The sequence below is a fragment of the Mizuhopecten yessoensis genome, unplaced genomic scaffold (assembly GCF_002113885.1).
Source record: "Mizuhopecten yessoensis strain PY_sf001 unplaced genomic scaffold, ASM211388v2 scaffold5803, whole genome shotgun sequence".
NCBI lineage: Eukaryota > Metazoa > Mollusca > Bivalvia > Pectinida > Pectinidae > Mizuhopecten > Mizuhopecten yessoensis.
Window position 1 is genome coordinate 907,778 of NW_018406231.1, and position 17,148 is coordinate 924,925.

At 35.0% G+C, this 17,148-nt stretch overlaps 1 protein-coding gene across 1 annotated transcript; it reads right to left on the minus strand.

Moving 5' to 3' along the window:
- Window positions 1–1,775: 1,775 nt before the first annotated feature.
- LOC110451118 (DNA ligase-like) lies at window positions 1,776–12,543 on the minus strand. The gene is made up of 11 exons (XM_021498978.1): window positions 12,427–12,543; window positions 11,040–11,162; window positions 9,910–10,303; window positions 8,763–8,957; window positions 8,005–8,073; window positions 7,359–7,413; window positions 6,214–6,333; window positions 5,361–5,440; window positions 4,589–4,769; window positions 3,878–3,981; window positions 1,776–2,927 (listed from the first exon to the last, which is right to left on the minus strand). Exons 2-11 carry the CDS (start codon window positions 11,137–11,139, stop codon window positions 2,756–2,758), a joined length of 1,470 nt encoding a protein of 489 aa, XP_021354653.1. The 5' UTR covers window positions 11,140–11,162; window positions 12,427–12,543; the 3' UTR covers window positions 1,776–2,755.
- Between the last annotated feature and the right edge of the window lie 4,605 nt (window positions 12,544–17,148).

Genomic DNA, 17,148 nt, shown 5'->3' on the forward strand with positions numbered 1-17,148 from the left:
AAGCTTGTTCAGATATAGATTAATGGGGGTAAGGAGATTCAATGCATCATTAATTTGAGAATTCTTTAATTACTTAATTGGTTTTATAGAAGACTACGAAATTTTTATGGTTGGTGAGTTCGGGCTAATGATGGCTGATGGGCTCAAAAATGGCCTGTTCACTTCTTAACCCCACCACTGTATGTTATTTCTGGAATGACCGTTACATCCGAGTGGTTATGTTTGGCCTATATAATGTGTAACAGGAGAAAGAGAAAGGCAACGACCAGACAAGGATTCTAATCCAGGACCCTCGGAACTCAATCAATTGAAGGACACTCTACCAATTGAGATAACCTGGTTTCTGATGATTTACCTAGTGTAGTTCCACTACATTTCTTCCTCCTTTTGCTGAAGTATTTGACCCCATAGATACAACTATTTACAACGCAGTTATGAATAGGTAAAGATGACCATGACAATGGTGTGTATCTTATGTGTGGAAACTGGTCAACTCTACTACTACAGCCAGACTCTTGTATTCCTTGTGGAATCCGTCTGCTGGGTAACACAGAACTGTCCGTCTGCTGGGTAACATAGAACTGTCTGTCTGCTGGGTAACACAGAACTGTCTGTCTGCTGGGTAACACAGAACTGTCCGTCTGCTGGGTAACATAGAACTATCTGTCTGTTGGGTAACACAGAACTGTCTGTCTGCTGGGTAACACAGAACTGTCCATCTGCTGGGTAACACAGAACTGTCCGTCTGCTGGGTAACACAGAACTGTCAGTCTATTGCGTAACACAGAACTGTCCATCTGCTGGGTAACACAGAACTATCATTCTGCTGGGTATAACAGAAATCCACTGAACTCTTTGCATGGACATTAGATCTCCCACTCCCCGTATTTACGCCCAGGTTTGGGTATCACCTCGCCAAGCATTTTCCCAGTGCTTGAAACAAGGCATGGCAAGCTCTCCAGTTTTGTATTACATGTAGAAGAATAGCCAGACCAAAATTTGAACCCGGTACCATCCCAAACTCTTGATGGATCAATTGAGCTACCTGGTCACCAACAACCCAGTCCAGTTCCCCTACAAATGCAGGTTCTGTGTACGTATTAGTCAAATAAAGAGTCAAAGTCACTAAAAGTTATGTAACACACTTTTATTCTAGAAAACATACTACAATCTCACTCTCTGGGTTAGAAGTTTTGTTTCCATTACACAATCATCAATGTGATATTTCTTTTTCTCACCAACTTTCTTTAATGGACAAATTGCAAAGATAAACACTAGTACACAACCTAGTGTGAATACAGCAGTTCCTAGTAGAGCATGTACTTTTCCCACAGATTTAGACGGGGAAATCTCGCGCCAGAAATATGGGCGATCATTGCTTCAATTTGTGTGAGAAAAAGACATGAAACAATATCAATGAGCATAGCACAGCTAAATTATCACACAACAAATATATATCAAAATACTTACTAATACCATAAAGGTAGATTATAACTTAGTTCACTCTCAACAAATATCACACTCCCTGCAATGACTCCGACAAATATACAATAAATTAAATTCATTTTTATGAACGAGTCATTTACAATACATCACACAATACAATTTGTTTTTAGTTAAAAGAGTGTTTGATATTTCATTAAAACAACATTCTTCATATAATTGCATGAACGTTAGAAAAAGATTGTACATCATTTTGTAAAATAATAAATATTGTGTAAAATCAAAATATTTTTTTAAAATAATGAATGAAACCTAACAATGATAAATTACTAACAGATGTATACATATATATGTGTATAATATTCGGATGCTATAATATTAATATTTAATGTATATATGCATTGCACAGGATGATCTACATAATTTATTATATACCATATAAAACTGATCAACATTTGAATTTGCACAACTGCTCAAGCTTAACAAAAACTAGACACCTGCATTACCTAATTAACGCATGTGTCAAAAACAGTGTTTTACATGTTTAATTTGTAATTTGTATAGCAAAAGAATTTTCATTGACATTTTTTTTCATTAAATTAAATGTAGCTCAATTTCCAAAAACAGAGCTAGAGTCAACACATCTTCTTGAAGACAAGTATTTTGTGTTAAAGTTAAAAAAGAGTGAATAAATAATTAAAATAAGTCACTTTATCATTCAAGGACAAATTTCTTAAATATGTACATTTCAATTGTAATAAAATGTTTTTAAAATATAAACAAAATCACTATTAACTACATTCTATGGGTGTATGTATAAGCTTCTAAAAAGACTTCAAGAATAAAAAAATAACTTAAGTATACAATGTACCCTTAGACATTACAAAAATGAACCATTGTCATGATTGATGATTTTAAACATTGCAGTGACATGTATACAATAGAAAATGAAAATTGTCAAATATAATGTGATGTAATATAGCACTTGGTGACATTACGATTCCACTAGTGATCTTATAAACAAGCTGCCGGTTGGTTTTATACAGACGTTTGATTGTCTGATATAGAAGTAGAGGTATAGTATTACATGTTCTAATATTCATCTTGCAATAAGCCCACGGGGGCCAATTAACACATTAACTCCAGCTAAAAGTAGTGGTCAGGCTTATTGGAATGCAATGACGAAAACAGTATCTGCTGGTATCTTTGTTAAACTGTCATGTCATGAGTGGGCTTTTCACCAGGCATGGGCTTATTGGCGGATAAAAATGGTCATTTGTTCTTATAATTTGTTTATCATATGAACAAAACATCATTTGTCAGCTGGTGTCACTGGAACATCTGCATCCTTGGGCTTTGTGGCGTCTATCCTCACACCAAGAAACGTGGGGAAGCGTGGGCTGCCTGAGTTTGTGTATTCCTGAAACTTGTACGTTATTATAGAACCAATCTTGGGTGGCCTTCTGTGGTCCTTGTCGGTCAATCTGTCAACACAAACAAAATCAATTTCAATTCTGAATTTCTACACAGAAATTATACCTTTTTTAAAATTTACCCTGCTCATTTATTCAATTGAATTTAATTACCATGATAACCATATATACAAGTATTTTTTTCAATAGTTGAATGATAAAACATAATTTTAGATTTTCACCTCATAAAATGGTAAAATTAGCGCTGTTTTCAGACTCTTAACAAGTTACATGTACAATGTATAGGTATGTGCTCAAATCCTTTGTCATGCACCGCTATGATTCAATCTTGTGATGGGATCAGAAAGTTAACATTAAACATAGGAAAGGTTCTCAGCTTAGGTTTGTTCAAGCTAATATCTACTAAATATGGAATTATATGATGATCATTAAAGGCTATTGTCACCCTGTTACAGAATGCTACCTGCTTCCTATTGACTCGGCTAGGGAGCTTCCTATTGACTCGGCTAGGGAGCTTCCTATTGACTCGGCTAGGGAGAATTTCTCTTTAGCTAATTTGGTAGAGCATTAGATCAGAGGTTCTGAGTTCGACTCCTAGTGGAGGCATTGAAAAAATAATGACCTCTGTTACATTGGCGCCCAGGTAAGGACACGGGGATATATTACAAAAAACCTTGACAATACTTGCAAAGGAATCGCTATGACCGCTGGAAAACTTGGGACAATTAAGTTCTTTCCTGGAATGGGAGTATGCCACCCTGGTACAAAATACTGACCACTTTCTATCCACTTGGCAAGGAAGAATTTCTCTTGGCTCCTTTGGTAGAGCATAAGACTATATCTAGCTAAGTAAATCAAAGGTCCTGGGTTCGACTCCTAATGGAGACATTGGACAAATAATGATGTCTGTTACACTATTTTGCTTGAATAAGGATTTGGTTTAAAGTTTGAGACTGGAGTTATGAATACCAGTGCAGCTCTAGATCTACTGCTGTACTTACCCGGACCCCACAGAGAAAAGCTTGCCACACTCCATCTTGCATCGTAATGCTCCCACTGCTCCTGTGAAACGACCTTTTCCAGGGTCGTAACCAACCACAACTGCCTAAAGTTAAAAAAAACAATGAACCAATGTCTTCATTTCCAAACGAAAATAGTATTTGCGACCTTTAGGAGTTCACTTTTTAAATAATTTTATATTTACAATCATGTAGTCCTTCTACATAAAAAAAGTCAGTAAAATTATTAGAGTTTATATGTTTATATCAACCGTTAACAGGCAAATAACTTTAACCATTTTGATACTGAGCAAAGCATATTTACCTGTACGACTCATCTATAAACCATTGGTATAATAATAATAATCTTTATTTAACGTCATGTACAATTGTCAACAACAAACATAAGCTCTGAAGTGCTTTTATTACGAAGCCGCTAAGGGAACAAATGGTGTTTTCGTGGTGGAGGAAAACCCACGGGAGGAAACCACTGTGCCATTGGAGGGATAACAACTAACCCTATCAGACATCACTCTCTTATTTCCGCCACCGCTGGGGATCGAACCGAAATTCTTGGGAGAGCGATCAATTGGTCTGAAGCTAATGCTTGATAAAAATTAACACACAGTTGTACAATGACTGTGCGCACTAGTGATAACGGCTACCAAGGCACCCAACAGGTGCTTGGGTTACAATAATATTTGTTTGACTTACCTCGGCATCATAAAACTTCTTCAACTTTAGAAGTGTTTTTGACCTCTTTCGTTCATATTTAGACTTTGGTTCTCTGATCATAAGTCCCTCTCCCCCAAGAGCGATGATTTTTTTCAGGTCGTCCTCCAATTGCTGTTTACTGGTACATTTAGTCTGTTTCACAAGCTCAGCGTACTGAGGTCTGTAGCAACAAAATATACAATTAAAAGCTGAAAATAACTGGGTATTCCTTAAATACATTCTACAACATATTTTTCAAGGTTTGATGCTTTTTTCATAGGCTTTCCTGCCCATCAATTGGACAATCATTTTGATACATGTATTGTGATTGTGATCACTCACCCCTGAAATTTCATTATGAACTATTCCAACCATTGAATTGGCAGAGTTCAAATGTGTCTTCAGGGGTGAATGAGTTAATATATCCTGATTAGCAACAATGGTAAATCATAAATTGTAGGCTTTGCAAAGTAAAGGTACTAAGTTCAACACCTGCAGGGTTTTTTTCCATCTTATTTGTGTATTTTTTGTATTTCTATTGTTAAAAACTCAATGTTCGAAAAACTATAATTCTGTAAAAACATAGCAACATTTGATTTTTTGTAGAATTTTTCCTTTGAAAAGGACTGAAATGTTTTACAGTAGCGACATTGGTTATAATATAGCTTATATGACTTACTGGTACCCTTTATCTTAATTGAATCAAAATTGTTTTACCGTCGATAAGTATGTTATAAACAGAATAAAGTTAAATGGAGGAGGTCATATTTACGTGTTTTCATCAAAATACTCTCTCAGGGCTTCCTGTCGCTTTTCAAACGTTTCCTTCTCCATATACGGGGCATCAAACACCTATTAAAAAATCAGTCACTTTGTTATTCTTTTTTTTTTTTTTAATATTTTATCTTTCACCTGGTAAATTATATACCCAACCAGAGTATAACATAGTCACCACATCCATTTATTCCGTCAGTGTTAGCTCAAATTGTTTTATTAAGGTTAAATGTCTATGATAGAACTTTTACGGAATTGTTCCATATAGACAGGTTGTCTTCTTATTTAAGTTATGACAGGTTTCACAAATAATTTGTCCGATATTTTGGTTACCACTAATAAAATAAAATAATTTCACTTGGTAGCAACATAGTTAAAAAAAACACAATATAATAAAAAAAATTGTAAGCATTGTTGAAGAATACAATTATAACTACATTATAATCACAAATTTTGTGTTAGATTCTATATAACAGAAATCCTATGATTGGCAATGACATAAGTACACACAAGATCTGCAAATATTGGTGCAATTCTGCATGAAAGAATAAGATATAATTCTAACAACTTATCCAAATTTCATTTCAACTTTTCTATATTTTTTTTCCTTCAAACTGATGAGATTTGGACTACAATTGTATATGGACTTCAGACAAAATTTGTCCTTATATCTATATGACTTAGACAATATACCACAGTAAATCACTGACACACAAAACATAAACACCCACAGCTGGAAATCAATTTTCCCCATTCATACGATCTTCAATCCTGTTCAGATCTAACTTATTTTCTAAAACACATTTTTTTATCATCTTTATAAATATTAGATATAAACATTGCTGACTTACAGAGTATTTAATCTTTTTCCAATTGTCACACTCGGGTGTTTTTACGATGCTGACGGTCGACTGGAACTTCTTCCTTCCACCAAACAATTCACCATCAAGATGCATGTCTTTTGGCAGATCCTTTAAAATAAACATTTGCCAATTAGTTATCAGACTGCAACAGAGGTCATTGTATTTCAATGGTTCTGCTAAGTGTCGAACCCAGGACATGTGGTTTACTAAGTCTTACACTCTACCAAATGAGCTAAAGATAAATTCTCCCTAGCAGAGTTGGTAGGAAGCAGCTGCTATTTTACCAGGGTGACAAAAGCATTAAGTATATTTATCTAGCAATAAGCCTGTGTCTGGTAATAAGCCCATGCCTGGTAATGAGCCTGTGCCTGGTAAAAAGCCCATGCCTGGTAATAAGCCCAAGCCTGGTAATAAGCCCATGCCAGGTAATAAACCTGTGCCTGGTAATAAGCCAATGCCTGGTAATAAACCTGTGCCTGGTAATAAGCCTGTGCCTGGTAATAAACCCGTGCCTGGTAATAAACCTGTGCCTGGTAATAAGCCCATGCCTGGTAATAAGCCCACACCTGGTAATAAGCCCAAGCCTGGTAATAAGCCCACCCTGGTATTAAGCCCATGCCTGGTAATAAGCCCACCCATATATATTGCAGTTCAGCAGAAATGTGAATAAAAGTCATTTCATTGTCCTGTAATAAATAAAGCCCATCCTACTAAATTGTTGAGTCCAAGATTTTGTCTTGACCCCATGTATTGCAAAATGTGTATGGTAACTTGTATACATTTATGAATGTCCTCTATCTAGCCATTCCTATTGTGAGTTTAAATAATTATTTGTACCGATGATATTTTCTAAATATCTCTAAATTTTGTAATAGAATAAACGAATAAATCCATAAATAAGATCAAATAAAACTGTAATATATATCAATTAATGAGCATCTTGACCAATAAATCATAAATTTATTACAAATACTACTTAATAGAATAATAATAAATGTGAAATAATTTCAAGGAAAATAAAATACTCTGTTAGCTCATTCACCCCTGAAGACACATTTGAACTCTTCCAATTCAAAGATTGGAATAGGTCATTCTGAAATTTCAGGGGTAAATAAGTAAATTAAATCACTTACTTTTGTGAACCATTTTGGTGCATAGAATGGGTTTCCCAGTCTTGAATAAAAACATCTGTAAAACAGAATTAAACTGTATTGAAATAACTTTTACAATTTTTAAGTTATGTCTAAGAGTATCAGACACAGCTAGATATTTGTATCATCTAGTCGTTCATTACTTACTCTGCTAGAGGAAATTACCATGTGGCTCAATCGGTACGCCAATATACATATAATCTGTAATCTAAAGTTAGACTTTTAGCAGATGCATTTTAAAAATCTTGATTAATAATTGCCAAACTCTCCCTATTTTGGAGGGGCACTTCCGATAAGGGGCTCTTAAATTTAGCATTTTCAACCAGTCAATTTGCTTATCTGTTTCTTATTTCTAAGATAAGATGAAAAGACAACTCAAAAGATGCCATTTAAAGTGTTATTTTCTCCTAGGGTGCATACACACATATTCTTTTTTTGTGTATATCTCCCCAATGGAAATTTCAATAAGTTGGAAAGATTGTTGATTATAGATAATTATAGATTGATAGATAATTAAAGTTTTGTTTCTGTCACATGGTAAGTGTTTCAGATATGGGTCAAAGGAAAAGAATAGCACTCGGTAATCACTAACATACTCCATATAAAGTTACTCAGTTAATTGACTTACTTTCCATTCCAGAAAGCTCGTACACCGTCTAACTTTTCGCTCACCCACCAACCTACTGGATTGGGAGATCTGTAACAGAAAAATGAATTACATCGTCAAATAAATTAAAACTTCTCTTGAGAGCCAAACCTCTTTTCTGGGACAAAACCTTAGGAGAGATAACCTCTTATGATTCTGAATTACCAAGATTTTATTCAAGGAATGGAAATGACCTGCCTTCAAAGACCAATTTTACCAGCAGCAGGGCTGGAATAATATGATTCATCCTACGTATAGCTAGAGAGAAGGAATGATCTTACAAGACAGGTTCTACTCTAGTAACTAAAGGAGTGGTCTCACAAGACAGGTTCTACTGTACAGACAGAAGATGAGGTATCACAAGACAGGTTCTACTGTAGTGACAGAAGGAGTGGTCTCACAAGACAGGTTCTTCTGTACAGACAGACGGTGAGGTCTCACAAGAGAGATTTTACTGTACAGACAGAATAAGTGGTATCACAAGACAGGTTCTACTGTAGTGATATAAGAAGTGGTCTCACAAGACAGTTTTTACTGTACAGACAGAAGGAATGGTCTCACAAGACAGGTTCTACTGTAGTGACAGAAGGAGTGATCTCATAAGACAGGTTCTACTGTAGTGACAGATGGGATAGTCTTGCAGGTCAATTAAGTTCTACTTTTGTTAAAACGGGGTGGTCGCACAAGTCAAGTTCTACTTTTCAACTTGTTTTGTACTACAGTATAATATGGTGACTTACTTTTCGTCATATTTGTGAGCCAGTAACAAACTGACGTTGAGATGGCTGAAACGCTGTGTTGGTTCTGGTGCCTTCCTCTTTGCCACAGGAAGTTGACCAATTCTGGCTTTTTCATAAATATCCCCTAAGTGTTCCCTCAGGTGTTTACATGTCCGTTTGTTTGTAGCATTCTTCTGTGTGTTCCACCCAATACACCTGAAATAATATAATCAAACATTTTGTACAGCCTAACTTGAGTTGTACCTGGCCACAAATATCAAAATAACAAAACACACTACAGTAAAACCTCGTTACACTGTCACCAGTTGCCCAGAGAAATTTTGGCAGTATAAAGTGGTTTGAAGATAAATTGAGTGATAAGTATAAGGAAATCTTAAGCAAACAGGTGGAAAATCAAACAAGGGGCATTATATCTAGGATTTACTGTAAAGTTCTGCTAACCACAACAGGGTCAAACAAGCTAGACCACAACAGGGTCAAACAAGCTAGACCACAACAACATACATATATGAAATTTATGGATTCAACTTTCTATTCAGATATCTTCTCTTCAGTCTGCACCCTTGGAATTTATTATAACATGCTTAGCCGTTTGATATGTTTCTGACATAAAAATCTGACCAATCACTATGTTGACACCTAGCTGCCCTTACAGAGGAGCTTCACCAAAGTCAATGGCTGTCAACTACATATACTTTTCTACTGGCATGCAGTTTCTTTTATCTTGTATCAAAGAGATATCAAGGTAAGCAGGATTTTGTAGCAGTGTCCAGACTATAGTCAACTCATATCATCTGTAAAGTGATTGATTTTGACATATATATGGCATATTCCGATGGTGTAGTGAACATGTGAGCATCGCAAATAGAACCCTTGGATTTCAAAGATTGACACCATATCAATAATATTGCTTTAAGTGGGGTTTTGTACTACTGTACATACAGGGTATCAGTGTCCAGACTCAGCAACTCATATCATTTGCAAAGTGATGCGTACAGCGCCTTTGATTTTGACATATGGCATATTCCGAAGGTGTAGAGTATATGTGTATATTGAGAACAGAACCGATTTCTAAGATAGACACCATACCCACAGTACTGCTCCAAACAACGCTTTGTAGTACAGTATATACAGAATATCAACTTACGTGCATGTGAAGTCACTGCCAAGTCTTTTAAGTTTAAAACCTCCCTCCACGCTGACGATATCCCCGTCCTCTAACTTCCTCGTTGGTTTTGGCCGGCTGCTCAGTCTTTGCTTTGGATGGCGGTAGTCTTTTAAATGTTTTGGATCTTTTCTGTAACATTTCACCCAATATTCACACTTTGGTTTGCTAGTGTCCTCATCACTAGAGTTACCTGCCCCTGATGGGCCCGGCTGCTCGTTATCTTCAGAGATTTTGGCCTTTTTTGAGTTAGTTTTTTTCAGAGTTGTTTTAGCTGGCACCTCTGTATCGTCCTCAGCATCACTCTGACTTAGTTCATGTGTCTTTCGCCGCCTCAGAGGGACAGGTTTATCTGCTACATCCATAGGTTCATCATCTGTATCATAACAACATTATAAATACAAATTATCTCCCTTGATAATATTAGAAATACATACAGGTTTTGTGTGAATTAGAATAATTCATTTATAATATGCAAAATACAATCACTTTTTGACTATGCTTTCCCTATTCCCATTTTAAAACTTAGCTAGCCTTACTTTACTTAATTTAGTTTAAATTCAAACATGCATGTATGAGATGGTTTAATTGATGATAGCCCTTTTAACTTATGAACTGCGTCTATGAACACAGCATTTTTCATAAACCCTTAAAAGCTTTTTTAGACACAAAAACAAATTTGTAGAGGGGCATGATTATTAAAAGAAAATATTTTCGTAACTTTAGGAACTGCATCCTCGATACTTCATGGGTTACGCTCACTTAGCTCTCTGCACGCCTGGGATATGTCATAGCAAAAATCAAAAGCTCAGCTCAGCCCACCTTGCTGATGAGACAAGGAGATTAGTTTTTTTTAATTTTTGATGGACATCAAAAGAATCTTAATGCGTCCGCATAAGTCAGTAAAATTGACTGGCTTTGAAGTCAGGTGTCGTCCTCTGTAATCTTCAATGGACAGGTATCAGCCTAGTGATTGGTCAGGTTTTTTTAACCCGAGAGCAATTAAATAACTATTTTTGTGCCTAAATTCTGCTGTGACATTCCAGGGGAAGCGGTGAAAGTGAGTGTCACCCCCTTGAGTATCGAGGCTGTTAAAAGGAACTGACGCTTACCATCCTCTTCTACTTCATCACCAGGATGGAGAAAGTTTTTCTTGTGGGCAGGGTCCTTCCTGAAGCACTTGTTCCAAAATTTACACTTTTCTTTGGCCATGTTGATACTAGCTGTATTGGTACCTACCGATTAAATAAACATTCTGACATTAATTATACATGTCAATATTCCTTTTTCTAAATGTCATATTGATATACGTACATATAACAGGAAGAAAGTACATTCACGACTAGTTGTCCCTATATATCCAGTCACTACTAATCTAGTTGTCCCTTTATATCCAGTCACTACTAATCTAGTTGTCCCTATATATCCAGTCACTACGAATCTAGTTGTCCCTATATATCCAGTCACTACTTATCTGGTTGTCCCTATATATCCAGTTTCTACTAATCTAGTTGTCCCTATATATTCAGTCACCACTAATCTAGTTGTCCCTATATATCCAGTCACTACTAATCTAGTTGTCCCTATATATCCAGTCACTACTAATCTAGTTATCCCTAGTCACATTACTAGTCACATAGCCATTCATTACTAATTATGTTATCCCACTTTATATCCAGTCATTATTATACTAGTCTGGTTATCCCACCATATCCAGTCAGTGAATTAAGGCACATACTGATATCATCCATCCAGTCATCTTACCACAGGTACTGGCCTTGTCTGTCAATACAACTTTAATATAATCATTATATTAAAGGTGTTTTGACAGACGTGGCTTGAACCTGTATGATCTTATGATACACCTATATATAAACGAGGTAAGTAGTATGTAGGCCTATATAGACCTGTGATCTTACGATACACCAATTTTTGCTGGGATTGAATGTAGCTTTATCTCAGGGAACTAGCCTTGTCTGTTAATACACCTTTTATATAGATAGGTTAATCTTTGAGCCTCAACTTAATCAGCTGTACCTTCCACGTGTCTACAGTGTTACACACATTGCCTTTTGGGATGTTTTTATGATTTCTATGCCACCATAACTACATGGTGTACATATATGTCCTTCCTTAAACTTATCACATGACAAACGTTCATCTCGTTTAAGGTTGTCACTGCAATAATAGAGTTTGATAAAAGTGGTAATCTAATTAAATCGATATGTCTCCACTTAATTTGCATATGCGTGCTATGACAAATTGCATGTGTAGTTGACAGATTGCTGTAGATATAAGAAGGAGATTGCAGTCAAATAACTAGGAGGAACGTACAGAACACCTTCCGGGTGTTATTTGACACATACATATACTATATGTAATATCAGCAACATTATGTTTATGTACAAAATTTTCGTTACGTATGTAATATTATAATATCCTATATATGATAATTTTATTTGACACTTTAACGTCCCGTTCAGTGTATTGGAGACTTACTGTGTTCGTGCTGTCAGGTTGGTGGTAATTCCAATGATCGACCGACGCTGCCGATTCTTTTTATATAGAACACGCTAGACGTGTCCATACTTGCTGTGTCTGTTTTGGGTCACAAACGTGCCACGCCCCTCTAGTTTCAATTCGTGGACTTTTCATACTGTAATACGGCTAAACACGAGGAGTTACGAACGGACACGGTGACTTCAATTCTATTTTCATCTCGACAGGAATATACCTGTAGTGAACCAATCGATGGCGTAAGTTCTATTCTAAAAATAGACGAGGAATTCTTGCTATGTAATCATTAAAATATAACTTTGCAGCTTAATAATCGATCGTTATGACAATAGATCTATATAAAGATAAAAATGATGTATTTACAAATTAACCATGATGAGCTTGCATGAATTGGGCTTCTGATAGATTCTCTTACTACTGGAGTAGTGTCGTACATTATAGACGATACGTGCCTGTATAGGGATCAGTCGGTTGCCTGTGGTGATTCTTATAAAATAATACCAGAGAATTTTAGAAATTCATTCGTTTTCCATTTATTTAACATAACACACATCTCTAAGAAAAATGAAAAATAAATGTCACTAACATTCATTTCTCCTTTTTTCTTACGGACATGTGTGATGTGAAATAACAAATACCAAAAAATAATAAATAAATATTTGTACATTTGTAACTACAAAGTAGTTTGAAGTCAAAATAGTAAAACACGGTGAAATACATGCATAGACATGTACATGTAGAAAAGTCCCAAGTGATTGCTTATATTTCTAATATACATTAACATGGACAAAATTAACATAGCCTCAAATAGAAAATTTGATTGAAACATGTTCAGCTGCAAAGTCCATACATTATACTGTCAGCAAGCCCACTCTCCTCAGTTCTAGAGACTGTTTAACGAATAAGCAAGAGTCCAGTATAAACTGTGAGTTGTTTGTAGATAATATTGAGGTCAAATATATATAATTGGTATCTAAGGTAACATCATTGTGATTAGGAATGCATTTTTGGAAATATTCTTTTCTGGCAGATTCATTAAGGGAACAGTGAAAAAAGAAGTGTACTTCATTTTCTAACACACCACATCTTTTACAGAGTCTCTGGTCTCTTGGTATACTTTTGAGACGCCCCATGGCTAGCTCCAGCTAGTGTTCACATAAACGAAATGAAGTAAACATTTGCCTTAAATTACTACTGTTAATTCTTCAAGTCTTTATGCATGCTTAATTTATTACTCTCGTTTTAAAGTTTTTAGCTTATTCAAGAATCTTATCTCATATTTCTTTTGATGTTTTGCTTGGTTTTAATTTTAAGTTGGTAATTACTGTACGATGCGTCAGGATCCTGTATAATTTGGTGTACATCATTGTCTATGCCATATCATTAACATAACTGAACCAGGTATATGTGCCATTTTCATGTCAAGTTTTATGTAATAGATAAGCCTCCTTTATCAAAGGGTTTAAATTGTCTGAATCTTGTAGTATTCTACGTAAATAGCCACATGCTTAAGTGTTTATAAGGGCCTCAGTAGGATAATGTCCCAGCTCTGCTCTGGAGCCTAGATTTACTGCTCTTTTCCAAATCCCTAGCATATGTTTACAGAATTTCAAATGTACTTGCTCAAAAGGAGATTTATCAAAAAAGGAGAAATAATCAAACTGCTTACTGCTATTACCTGATCTGATTTAACCCATGTACCATACTTCTGCATTATAAGTCAGGACAGGTTTTACAAGGGATTGAAAGAGTTTACATTTACCAGCTGTATTTATCAGGTTACCAAGATATTTATATTCTTTATTATGTCTATATTATAGTTATAGTTACCAATATTAAATTTGTAGTTTTTAATAACATGGTTTGTTGAATTGAATATCATTGCTTTTGTTTTCTGGGTATTTATTAAAAGTTTCCATCTATTGCAATATTTATTTAAGTTATTTTAGGATTTTTGTAATCCCTCGGCTGTTTCAGACAATATTACCAGATCATCTGCGAACATAAGGCAACCTATTTCCGAGTCGACAAGCTTTAAAGGATCATTTTTTAATAGATCAGGAAGATCATTTACATATAAATTGAACAAAGAGGGACTCATACTATCCCCCTGCTTGAGTCCTCTAAAACTATCAAAGTAATCGGAGAAGAACGAATTAAAGGACCTGTTACAGGAACAAAAGAATTTTGCCCACAAAGCAATTTAACCATTACTGGGTTATATTTGTAGCTCCCTAAGACACGACCCATGAGATATGTTTTAAAAATTAAACATATTATCCTTAAGATGACACATTTACCGAGTGCCGATTTTTTCGAAATTTCTGCTATCGTCAGTCAGCATAATGTGCCAAATAATATCCAAAGTATGTTGGTGTACAAAAACCGGAAATATGTCTATCATTTCCGTAAAGATGCGAAACAACTAAAAATGTACATAACATACTAAACTTGTGTGTGTGAGACTGCATAACTTTTTTATTTTGCAACATCTAGCTTTATAGTTGGGCTCATCATGAGCAGCAGACCTTATTGATGAAAATTTGATCAGTTGCGATAACAAATTGGTGCGACGTATTGTTAAATTATCAAATATGACTATAGGTCATAAGGTTGTTGGATTTTATTTGGAAATAGACGTTGCTACAATTTGACATTTATATGACAAATTTACCGGTTCTCAAATTTTCTGATATTTTCACTATCATATCTCAACATAATGCACCAAATAATATTAAAAGATTTTTGTTGTACAAGAACCCAAAATTGGTGTTTTACTTCCGTAAAACAATTGATGTAGCAAAAAAGTGTATGAAAATACCAACATTTTTAGAGTTTAAGATTTTATAACTTTTTTATTATGCAATGTTTTGTTACATATTTTAGTTCATAATTTGCAGCAAATCCTATTTTAAATAATATAATATTATTTGGTAGCGTAAAACATTGTTTTGATAGTTTTTTGGACAAAAAAGTGAACTTTGTCGTACACCTTTGGAAGGCGGCACTAAATAGTTCATAGCACAGGCCCTGGGGACCTTTTTAATTTTTAAAAAATATCTCATGGATCGTGTCTAAGGGAGCTACAAATATAACCCAGTACTGGTTAAATTGCTTTGTGGGCAAAATTCTTTTGTTCCTGTACCAGGTCCTTTGAAGATAGACGAAGTTTTCTTGTACATATTACTAATGACTTGAAAGAGTTTGCTGCCGATACCATATCTAGTTTACTTATAGAGCAAACCTTTTTTCAATACCGAGTCAAAAGTCTTGTTAAAATCAACAAAACAGGTAAATACCTTTTTCTTTTGACCATAAATATACATGGTAGTGAGAGATTTAAGTACAAATAAGCTATCTGTGGGTTTTTTTGCTTTTTCCTGAAACCAAATTGAAGGTCGGATAATTTATCTGCCATAAATTCAGTGAGTCTTTAGTTTAAAATAGAATTAGTACTGAGACAACTAATAAGGGATATACCTCTATAATTAGTTAGCAGGCTTTTATCTCCAGCTTTAAATATAGGAACCAAGTATGATCTGCCCCACCTTTTTGGATAGCAACCACAATTTAAAATGATATTGAATAGTTTTGATAGATTATTCAGCATAACTGAAGAAGAGTGCTTTATGACCTCGTTTGTTATATTATCTGGGTCACAACTCTTGCCACATTTGAGATCTCGAATTGCCTGTTTAATCTCCTTCATAATAATAGCTTGGTCAGTTATAACTTTAGTATCAAGATTTGTAATTAGAGTGTCCAATTCTTGAGAAAAATAATCATCAAATTCTGGATTGACCTTTTGTTTGCGACCCAGGTCCTTAAAGTGATCAACACATTTTCTAGTTGCTTTTTATTAACAGATTTAAGAAAGGCCCAAAACTGTTTAGAATCATGCGCTGGAATACGATTGAGTTTACATAGTAGATTTTCTTTATATATATTTTTTTTGCCTTTGTAATTGCCTTCAATTTCTTTACCATTAAAAAGAAACTGGCATGCAATTCATTATTAAATGGCTGTTTTTTCATCTTCTGACCTAGATAATTTACTGTGCTCCGTACACTGAAGAACTCACTATCAGTCCATTGTGACCGTTTCTCTCTTTTTTTCTTGCATCTAAATTTAAAAGTCATACATGATTCTTGCATTACACTGTAGATGTTACATAATTTTTCGGAAGCTTTATCAATACTTTCCTCATTATCCACAATATACATCTCTTGAAAGTCAGGGATTTCATTTTGTAGGTATGGTAAAGTAAGACTATTTACCAGTTTTTCTCTAGACATGTTGTTCCTCACATATTTCTTTTAAGTGTGCAGCCTGGGCTTTTTAAGTCCACCACACTTGACATTACACGAAAGTGTGACTCTTATTTAAACATGATCTGATAAATATGAAGGTTGTTTCACAGTAAAAATTTCAACTGAGGAGAGAAGGCTAGAATTGACAACAATATAATCCACAACACTACAACCAAAACTTTTATAGCATGTGAAGTTTCCAAATGGAGTCGCCAACAAACCTTACATTTACTATTTTCAGGCTTGAAGAAATACACAAATTCAGAAGTTGTCTCCCTTGATGGTTAGTGACTGAATCTACAGAATTTCTGCATGCAGTGTTGTCAGCTTGATAATTGTTAGGGAGAAGATGAGAAGTTTGTTCTGATAATTCATCGTTTAGTGTGAAATCTGG